This window comes from Lepidochelys kempii, chromosome 17 (assembly GCF_965140265.1).
Source record: "Lepidochelys kempii isolate rLepKem1 chromosome 17, rLepKem1.hap2, whole genome shotgun sequence".
Classification (NCBI taxonomy): Eukaryota; Metazoa; Chordata; order Testudines; family Cheloniidae; genus Lepidochelys; species Lepidochelys kempii.
The window spans coordinates 25,412,452-25,422,769 of record NC_133272.1 but is presented as its reverse complement, the minus strand read 5'-3'; the positions used below and the strand labels follow the sequence as shown (position 1 = coordinate 25,422,769).

Sequence of the window (10,318 nt, the reverse complement as noted above, 5' to 3'; positions counted from 1 at the left end):
ACCCTCAGCAGTGTCTCTACCCTGGGTCCGCCCTGGAGAGGGCGGCAGGTCGCAGCCCCCAGGAGCCGATTTCCTCAGGGGGAATTCTCCGTCATGCGAAGCGGTGCCATCGGCACGGTTTTCGCACCTCCTCCCTACACGCGTCAGACCAAAGAGGGCGGCGCCGCGCATGCGTAGTGGGTGACGCAGTGCTCTTCCCTCACCCTCCCTTCCCCCAGGCAGAGGGGGCGCGCTGACGCATTACGCGCGGGGTGTGGGCAGGTCGGGTCGCGCGCATGCGCGGGGGGCGGGTCGTGGTGGCGGTGCTGCGGAGCTGGGGTTGCCGGGTCTGTGGACGCCATGTCGGGCCGCTCGGTGCGAGCTGAAACCCGCAGCCGCGCCAAAGATGACATCAAAAAAGTGATGGCGGCCATCGAGCGCGTCCGCAAATGGTGAGAGGCGGGGCCTGGGGGCGGGGCCTTGAAGTGTGGAGCCAATCACCGTGCCTCATTGGCTTCGGTGGTGGGACTCCCATGGAGAATAGCCAATCAAAGTTCCTCGGGAGCCAGCGGGCGGGGCCAGCGGGGGGAACATCCAATTACCTCTCCTTACGGTTTGAAAGGGCGGGGAAGCGAAGAGCAACCCGATTGGCAGGGGCTATGCCCAATCACAATTTCCCCCCAGGCGTGCGGCCTCTGAAGAGCTTTTAGAGGGACATGCTCTGAGGTCAATCAGGGCCCGCGGGCTGAGGAGGCGGGTTCTTCTGTTACTATGGGGCCCGGGAGCCGCCCACACTGAGCCAAAGTGTCCCGCGTTACGCAGGATCATGGGCCCGGAGGGCCCGGCCCTGCGGTGAGTTCCGCTTGAGCCCGGGGCCGGGGCCGGGGCCGGGGCCGTGTACCAGGCCCAGCCCGGGGCGCGGAGGCCCAGAGGCGCAGGCCGGGCTCTGCCCGAAGCGGGGCCTGCGGCGGGCGTTGGGCCTGCCGCCGACTTCGTACCCGGCAAGCCCCTCCCCTCACCGTGCCTCAGTTTCCTCGCTAGTGTAACGGTGCTCGCCGGCGGGTGTGTGGTGCGGTGCTCCTCCCCGCCCGTCTCTTGGGCATCGCCGCTTGTTGCGGCCGGGACCGGTGCCTGGGCTTGGGGGTCGGGGCTGGCACGGGGACGTGATGGGTAGGAGGGACCTGACCCGGGGTAGCTGCTGCCCTGGGGCCCGACGCCCTGCTCTAGCCCCCCGTGCAGTGCACAAGACCGTCCGTTAGAGCTTTGACCCCCTTCGTCCAGCTGACCGGAACCCGTCAGGGCCTGCCTACCTGCAGCAGTCGCGCTGGTGAATCCTAAATCGGTTGAAGAACTAGTTCACTCTGCTTCTGCTGCCCAGCCAAAATGCTGGGCGATGGAAGGGGCTGCAGCTGTTTTCAGGAAAGGCAGTCCCAAAACAGCTGTGCAGAAACAGTAACAACCTCTCCCCAGGAGGCTGGGGTAGGGGTAGTGTAGAGGTCACCCTTCTCCTGTCCTTACAGCAGCTAAGACTCTGGGGGAGAATAGCAGAGGTTATTACATAAGGTGGAGCTCCTGAGTAGGGATTAGAGCTGGGCAAATAACTGTCTCTTCAGTTCACTAGCAATTCCAAATGTCAGAAATGAAACATTTTGTTCCAATTTTAGGTATTTTAAACTGTTTTTAAAAATGTATGTGGAAAAGAAGAGTCACAGAATCTAATTAGAAAAGGAGGACTTGTGGCACCTTAGAGACTAACCAATTTATTTGAGCATGAGCTTTCGTGAGCTACAGCTCACTTCATCGGATGCATACCATGGAAACTGCAGAACACATTATATACACACAGAGACCATGAAACCATATGTGTGTATATAATGTCTTCTGCAGTTTCCACGGTATGCATCCAATGAAGTGAGCTGAAGCTCACGAAAGCTTATGCTCAAATAAATTGGTTAGTCTCTAAGGTGCCACAAGTACTCCTTTTCTTTTTGCGAATACAGACTAACACGGCTGTTACTCTGAAATGTGTTAAGTGGTGTTCTAATACAAAAGATCACCTCCTGCCCCAAAGAGCTTACGGTATTGATTGTTGAACTCTTGCAGTGGCGTCAGAGAGAAAAGTCATGGATAACTTTCAGATAGAGGGAGGGGGCTGCCCCTCATCAAAGATGGGAGGAGGAATAGCTTAGTGGTTTGAGCATTGGCCTGCTAAACCCAGGGTTGTGAGTTCAATCTTTGAGGGGGCCATTTAGGGATCTGGGGCAAAATTGGGGATTGGTCCCCCTTTGAGCAGGGGCTTGGACTAGATGACCACCTGAGGTCCCTTCCAACCGTGATAGTCTATGATTCCCGTGAGCCAATAGCTCAGCAGGCTGATAGATGAGTCACATCAGTTTTATAGCCAATGGTTTAATGTGGCCAGCATCACATCCAGGTGCCTCTGACTGCCCTAACCCACTGGATCAGGCACCTATTTTGCAGTTGGGTGAACTGAAGGTAGCCTTTCAGTGTGAGATCAAGCAAAATTAAACCAGTGGCTTCAGTTAAAGCCCAGGGAAGTGGAAGGCCAGGGTGGCCAAGTTTTCATGGTTTTCTTTGCAATCCCAAGGGCCCATAGACCACTGTAAATCAACTCCTGCTCCGAGTAGATCCTCGGTAGAATGTCTAACTCTCCCATCCCCAGTCAACCACTAATTTCCTACCCTTGTTTCAGCAAGGAGGGATTGGGATAGGCTTCTAATTTCCCTCACTGCAAACCAGTTCTGCAGGCAGAGTGCAGATTTTGACACCATTGCACGTTGGCCCTGGTGATGTTAAGGTGAGAGGCACCAGTATAAAAACTGGGAAAGGGAGAGCACCATGCTGAGCATCTGAGTGAGCAGAGACACCCCCCGCCCCTTTTCCAGCCAAGTCAGTCCGCTAGGAAAGCCCTGCTCTAGAGATAATGGGGAAAAGGCCCATTCGAGGGGAGACAATGTTCCCACAACCCCTGATTCCAGAGGAATGTTTGTATTCCTAGCCCTCATTGGTCCCCTAGAGGGCACTGGAGGGAGTTCACACCTTTGCTGCTGCTGCTTTTCTGGAGAGTTTTGTGGTGAGATTGTGTCCGTTTCACTCTGCTTCTCTCCTGCCTAGGCAAGTGTATGCAGAAGTAGCAGCACAGGCATGATCCTGAGCTGAATTTAATGGCTGTGTCCTAAGTAATTACCAGGACTTCCTTGGTTGTGTGGTTGGGAGAGATGGTTGGCTTTGTTGGTTGTAACCTGTCTCCTGCTCGGTGGTAGGGAGAAGAAGTGGGTGACGGTGGGAGACACATCCCTTCGGATATTCAAGTGGGTGCCTGTAGCAGACAGTAAAGAGGTAAGTGCTGGGTCTGCTGTAAGAAAGGCTCTTAAGGATTGCATGCGCTGGCTGGAGAGGAGGAGGCCATGCCTCACTGCTGAGGGGGACGGACTCTAGTTCTGCCCTTCAGAATGTCATCCCAGCTCCCACCAGGAAGGTCTGGTCTTCGGGGTCTCCTCTGCATGGCGCAGACAAACCCGTGGAGCTCTCAGAAAAACAAAAAAAGGGCATCGTTTCCTGTGGCTCCCCTCGCTAGTCAGAGAACAGTGAACAAATTGACGCTTTTTGCGGGGCGTCTCTGGGACAGGGGAGCTCTGGGGCCGATGGGTCTGTGGCCAGTTTGCTCATTGGGAAATCCCCAGAGAGGATCTGGAAGGCCAAACCTTCCTTTTGCAATGGACTTCAGGCTCAGGGGTTGGCCCAACAATCCACACAGCATCTATAATGTGGTGTAGCCACATTTGCTGCACTTGTGGCCTGGGCAGGTACAGTGAACATAGGCGAATGCGCCTCTGGCTCTGTGCTGTTGCTGCTGCCTGAGGAGGGCAGTGCTCCTCAAAGGCCTGCTGCCTCTCTCCCCTCTGCTTGCTGAGTGTGACTCTGTTAATCCCATGTTCTCTCTCCCTTCAAGAAAGAGAAGTCCAAAACAAGTAGCAGCACTGCCCGAGAACCCAATGGCTTCCCAGCTGACTCATCTGCCAACTCCTCCCTCCTCCTGGAGTTCCAGGGTAAGTCTGCCTACCCCCAGAACTCAGGCTGGCAGGGGGAGGGCACTGCTGCCGTTCATATCAAGAGGACTTTGTAAATATTGAGGTGTCATTAGTACAGTATCTATGTCTTGCACATCCCCCCAGGAGCAATGCAGATTTCCACAAGGGATGTTGTTCTGACACATAAGAACGGCCATATTGGGTCAGACCAATGATTCATCTAGTCTAGTATCCTGTCTTCTGACAGTGGCCAATGCTGGGTGCCCCAGAGGGAATGAACAGAACAAGCAATTATTGAGTGATCCATCCCATCATCCACTCCCAGCTTCTGGCAGTCAGAAGCTAGGGAAACCCAGAGCATGGGCTTGCATACCTGCCTATCCTGCTCCGACTCCCTTCTCTCCAGTGACTGCTGTGGGGAGAGGCTGTTAGCAGCCTGCAGCCAGGACACCCTGCCCTACACCATTCCCTGTAGCAACTGGCACAGGGATCTCCTGCACTGTCATGATGAAGCCTTTCTGGGTATGTCCCGCTTTAGAACAGTGGCTCGCAAACATTTTACTGAAACGCCCCGCCAGCTGCACATTTTGTCTTTTTTAGTGATCCGCACAGGGTCCAAATTCATGGGTGGGGGTGTGTGTGCAAAATCACAGGTCAGCCTCCTCCTCCGCCGCTACTTTCTCTGTTCTCGCACCACCAAGGGGGCACTGACCCCCCGCAGCTGGAGGTGTGGCCAGGCCAAACATGAGCAAGTGGTGCTGTGACCCCATGAGGCCGGTTGCAATACCCAGAGCATGGAGCTGTGCCCAGCCCCATAGGACATGAGCCATCGCTGCAGGGTGAGTGTGGGGAAGGCTTGCTGTCAACCCCTGCCCCTTCAGGGCCTCCCCTTGGAAAAGCTGCTGTAGGAATCCTAGGAGCAGGGGATAGTGCTGGGGCTTCCAGGTAGCCTTTGTTTGCGTCTCACAGCAGGGGTTGCAGGCAGGAAGGGGGACCGTACCCAGAGGCATGTGTCCTTCAGCTCATCTGGGTGGAGACCAGTGAATCATAGAATCATAGAATATCAGGGTTGGAAGGGACCTCACAAGGGCATCTAGTCTGACCCCCTGCTCAGAGCAGGACCAACCCCAGCTAAATCATCCCCGCTAGGGCTTTGTCAAGCCTGATCTTGGAGGCAGCACCATTACTTTCCCCCAGAGTCTGTGGTGGGTCCAGGATGGATTTTAATATTAAGGCCAGTCTTGCTCCTTGGCCCATTCCATTCAGCCATAAGGGCTTTAGGAGCACTGGAGGTCTCAGCCCCAGGGACTAGGAGCACTCTGTGATGAAGGGATTCGCAGAGGAGATGTGCACGTCACGGTGATGTCAGACTGGGGGAAAGGAACCAGTACAGCCTGGGAAACTCTACTGAACAGCTTTGTGTCCCATTCCTATGTCAGGTGCTCTTTGCTCAGCAAACACCCCAGGAACCCCTCCTCTGCCTGCTCTCTCTTCCCATGCTCAGGCGTCTCCTTCTCTCGGAGGAGCGGTATCCTGGGGATTGACCATATGGCTAATCCTGGAAATCCAGGGCAGCCTAGCATACACGGCTTGGGAACCCCATAGGGAGAGGCGGGTGCAGAGCTCTCCTGCTGGCATGACTCCTCCCTGCTCCCTTGGGTCATTCTCTGTGGGTGCCATCTTTCAGTGCTGCCCCCTGCTGTGCTACTGCAGCTGTGAACCAGGCATCCCCCCTAACATGCTGACGTTTTTTCAGATGAGACCAGTAACCAGAGCTCCTTGTCAGACGTTTACCAGCTCAAGGTCGACAGCAGCCCGAACTCGAGCCCCAGCCCCCAGCAAAGCGAGTCAATGAGTCCGGCACATATGTCCGACTTCCGCACGGACGACTCACAGCCACCTACACTGGGGCAGGAGACCCTGGAAGGTATGATGCGGCCAGCTGCACTGGGAGAGGAGATGGTGGAGGGGGCGGGCCCTAAGGAAAGCGCAGTTCAGCCAGCCATTCTGGGCCTGGTGAGCCCTGGGAGAGGCACAGTACAGCTGCCCATGATGGGCTAGGTGAGCTTTTGCTCCTTGCCCTGGCAGGGCATTTGCTGCCTTGTTCCTGTGCAAGAAGCCTGGCTGGGCAGGCTGTTTGCATGCATGTTTGCAGCAGCACTGCTGTGTTAATGCTGCTGCATGTCCAACATGGTGTTGGCTTTTCCTAGGCCTCCCTGTGGTGCAAGGGCAGCAGAGACCTGAATGCCCTCTAGGCATGGTGCTCCCCTCTGAGTCCTAGGAGTATGTTGTGCCTGCAGGCAAGGGGGCAGTAGCTGGCTGGCTCACTTGGTGAGGCCAGGCAGAGCTCTTGCTGCTAACATTGGGCTCACAGGGCCAATACATCCGTAATCCTCCCCTTTCCCTTCCAGAGCCCTGCCTCCCTTCCTCGGAAGTTGCAGATGAGCCTCCCACTCTCACGAAGGAGGAGCCTGTCCCTCTCGAGACTCAGGTAAGGAGAAGGGAAACTAAAGCCTTCCCTACATATGTACAGGCCCAAAGTACACCCTTCATCCCTCTGGTGTGTTGACTCTGAAACCTAACAATGGCACATGATGTGTCAGCATTATGAACTGTTTCACTGCTGCCCTTTTGAGCAGAAGCATCCAGCTAATATACTTTCCCCACAGTCTTGGGCTGCCCTCTGCCCAGCTTCCCTAATCATTTCTGTACTGCAGTTCTGAGCTGTGAGTGCCAAAATCGATACTGCCTGGAGAACTGAAAATGTGGGGACAGCCTGAAAGAATCACAGTAAATAACCCAGGCCACTACCGTGAGCCTGCTGTTCTCATCAGGTGCAGTTAATTAAAATGCTTCCCTGTGTCACGTCATTGGAGCTGCCCCAACCAGAGGCCTGGCCTCAGAAGTGCGAGCATTTGCTGTGGAGTGCCCTGGGCCTTGAATCTAGGCAGGGCACTGCTGGGAGCAAGCCCGTGCTGTTGGTGCCGCTAGTGGCCCGTGTAGGATGCTATGGGCCGCTGAGCCTCATCATCGGACTGTAGCCTCTGCCTCTCCCTTCAGTGCTGTTGGCTCCCTGTGAGCAGAGCCCCCAGGGCAGTGGCTGAGCTGTGCGCAGAGCTGGGAGCTGCATCCCGCATCACTCATGACCTCTGCTCTCCTGCTGTTCCAGGACACTGAAGAGGAGGATTCTGGGGCGCCGCCTCTGAAGAGATTTTGTGCAGATCAGAACTCTGTGTGCCACACGGCCTCGGAGAGCTAGGGACAGGCCCCTCCTGCCTGCCCCCGCCGCAGAGCCCTCCTGCCCTACCCCGGGTCAGGCCCCTCCCACCAGCCCCCTGCAGAACCAGCTCGCCATCCCCAGGGACGGGTTCCTCCCTCCAGCCCCCCGCAGAGCCGGCCTGCCCTCCCCAGTGATGGGCCCCTTCCACCAGCCCTCCTCCCTTCCCCAAGCCAGCCTGCCCTCCCCAGGGACAGGCCCCTCCTGCCAACCCCGGCAGAGCCGGCCTGCCCTCCCCAGGGACGGGCTCCTCCCACCAGCCCCTTGCAGAGGAACTAGTCTGTAGTCTGTCCTTCCCTCAGGGACAGGCCAGGGCACCTCGCACCATCAGTACTTGCAAACTTGCCTCTATTTATTGGCTCCCTTTTCCTGCTGATCTGTGCTGGTGCGGCAGGGGCGGGGCTGGTCATGTGGCCTGCTTGTGTGAGGGGCTGAGTCCTCTGGGTCTCCTGCTCTGCCTGGGCACTGGGCGAGAACTGCAGCCTGACAGATGTTGTTCCCCTGCAGGACGATGGTATTTAGGGTCCCGTGCCCCCGGTTGCCAGGAATGAAAGAGCCGTTCCTGCTGCACTAAGTAGTTTCTCTTCCCCAGAGAATTGTTTCCATGTCCTGGAGCTTCCCTCAGTAAACAAGCCTCATTGATGGGCCGGGTTAGGTGAGCATTTGGGGCATGGGACCGCCCAGCACTGGAACTTTAACAAAGGCCTTTGCCCTGCAGGGCAGGGATCCTGAGCTGGGACAGTGTGCAATAGCTGTTGGTTTAAGCCATTTGTGCTGGAGGAGACAGGTGCACCCGCGCTATGGAGGGTAGGCAGATGAGTGAGTCAGGGCACAGCCGCCATCCCCAGGCATGCACTATGGGGCCTCTGGAGGTCTTGGCACTCTCCCCCGGCCCCTGCAGGGTAGCAGTATTCAAGGGTGCAGGCTGTCGGCACAGAGCCCTTAGTATTGGATCCAGGGAGGTTGCCACCAGGTCCCTGGCTGACTCTGTGCCTGGCATCGACCTGTGGTTCCTTATGTGAGTGCCCATGGGAGAGGCTGAGGCAGCATAGGGTTTCTTCAGCTTGAGGGTGGGGAGGTCCTGCTGTGAGGCCCACTCCAAGTCTACCTCAGGGACCGGGAAGGACACAGCAGGGTCTAGGGTCTCTCCCAGAAAACCCAGGGGCCTTAGTTCTCACTCTGCCAGCACTGTCAGGGTGGCGTCATTTCCCAGTGCACCCTTACACTGCCTGCCCTTGGTGCCTGATTTGCACACTCTGGCACCTCTCTCACCCGGCTCCCAGTCAGAGCTGCTCCCCAGGCTTGTTTACCAAGGAGCTCCCATCCCTCCTATCCAACGCCATGGACCTGTTTCCTCTTCGTTGCGATCTGCATGTCAAATTGAGTCTGTGATTGAGCCTCTGTTGAAGCCGAAGGCGCCGGCTGTGCGTGGAAGTGGAGAGATATTTTAGCACTGAATAGAATATTTTTAAAATTAAACTATTTGAAATACAGTGTGTGAATTTTTCTGCAGCAGCCTGAAGAGGGCTGGATCCCCACCATCCTCTCCATGGACCTCTGTGAGTGCAGAAGCGACAGGACATAGGGACAGCATCTTGCCTGGGAAGGGGTGTCAGGGGCTGCTTTGTTCATGTCTTCAAGTGGATGCAGCTGCATATTCTACATAGTGTCTGCGTGCTGGAGCTGGAGGATTTTCCCAGCAGTACCCCTAGAGGGGCGGGGCTCGTGCTGTGTGGCCATAGTCCCTCCCCTGACTATATGAGACAGTACCGCCTTAACCCCCCAACATTCCCCTCCCCCCCCCCGTGTTCCTTCTTACCACCCATGGCTGGAGTTGCAGCACGCCGTGCATTTTACCTCACACTCCTCTATTTAGTGATGTTTTGAGTTGTATGTGTTTCATTAGGACTGTAGTACAGTGTGTGTTAAGTTACTGTCAGCTGTAGGTTGTGTTTTTCTGGTGATGCCCCCATCAGCATTTAAACATTGTCCAGCGGGAAAGTGGCATCCCCACTAATAATCCCCACACGCAGTGCTCGTTGTGTCCAGGCACAGCCCACATCAAGGTGCGCTGTTCCATTTGCACACCGTTTGCTACGCAGACTCAGGTGGCAAGGGATCTTTGTCTGAAGCAGCTCCTGCTCCAAGAGGCAGGAAGATTTACACCTCCTCTTCCTTGCAGATTCAGATTGCTAACCAGCAGCCACTGCTGCCCAAGAACGACTTTGCTACCTGGACAGCTTTGTCTAAATTTGCAGACCAGCTGCCCGAGGCCTTGAGGGAGGAATTTCAGGCATTGGTCACCGAAGGCTGCTTGGTGGCTAAGGCTTCTTTGCAGTCTACACTAGACATCACAATAATTCAGCCAGAGTGAAGGCACCTGCAGTGCCCATGAGGAGGTCTTTCTGGCTGCAGAATTCTGGCATTGCTCCTGCTGTCCAGCAGGCCACTGGGGATTTGCCCTTTGATGGGCAGGAGCTGTTCTCGGATAAGATGGATGAGACTGCTCTCCTACAAGGATTCTAGACTGCCCTAAGGCCCTTGGGCCATTACAGAATTCAATGGCAACAACAGCAGTATTGTCTGCAGCACGTTTGGGGAGCTTTTCACTCCCCCAAAGCAGGACAATCCCGGAAAAGGGCCTCGGCCCCACAGGAGGAAGCAGTTGGGTTCAGGATTCAGCCAGTTCACATGCCATCCCCAGGCACCTCCCAAGCACCCATTTTGACTCCTTGGTCCACAGCAGTGTTCCAGCCGTTGCTCTCCCTCCCCTCCCACCGTCCTCCCCTCTGTGGATGGGCTGACTCACTTTTACAATGCTTGGGGCTCAATCACCACTGACAGCTGGGTCCTAAGCACCGTCTGATCGGGCTGTGCCATCCAGTTCCTCTCCATCTGGCCCCGTCCCTCTTCAGGGACCCCTCTCACGAGATACTGCTCCTTGAGCAGGTGTACTCTCTTGCTCCTCCAGAGCACCAGGGTCAGGTTTTCTATTCCCGGTACTTTCTGG

At 56.0% G+C, this 10,318-nt stretch overlaps 1 protein-coding gene across 1 annotated transcript; it reads left to right on the top strand.

The window, feature by feature from the left end:
* Positions 1 to 201: 201 nt before the first annotated feature.
* BCL7B (BAF chromatin remodeling complex subunit BCL7B) lies at positions 202 to 8,801 on the top strand. Its single transcript, XM_073315347.1, has 6 exons — positions 202 to 431; positions 3,264 to 3,339; positions 3,953 to 4,049; positions 5,788 to 5,958; positions 6,443 to 6,522; positions 7,201 to 8,801. The coding sequence occupies exons 1-6, from the start codon at positions 340 to 342 to the stop codon at positions 7,288 to 7,290; spliced, it is 606 nt and encodes a 201-aa protein (XP_073171448.1). The 5' UTR covers positions 202 to 339; the 3' UTR covers positions 7,291 to 8,801.
* The last annotated feature ends 1,517 nt before the right edge of the window (positions 8,802 to 10,318 follow it).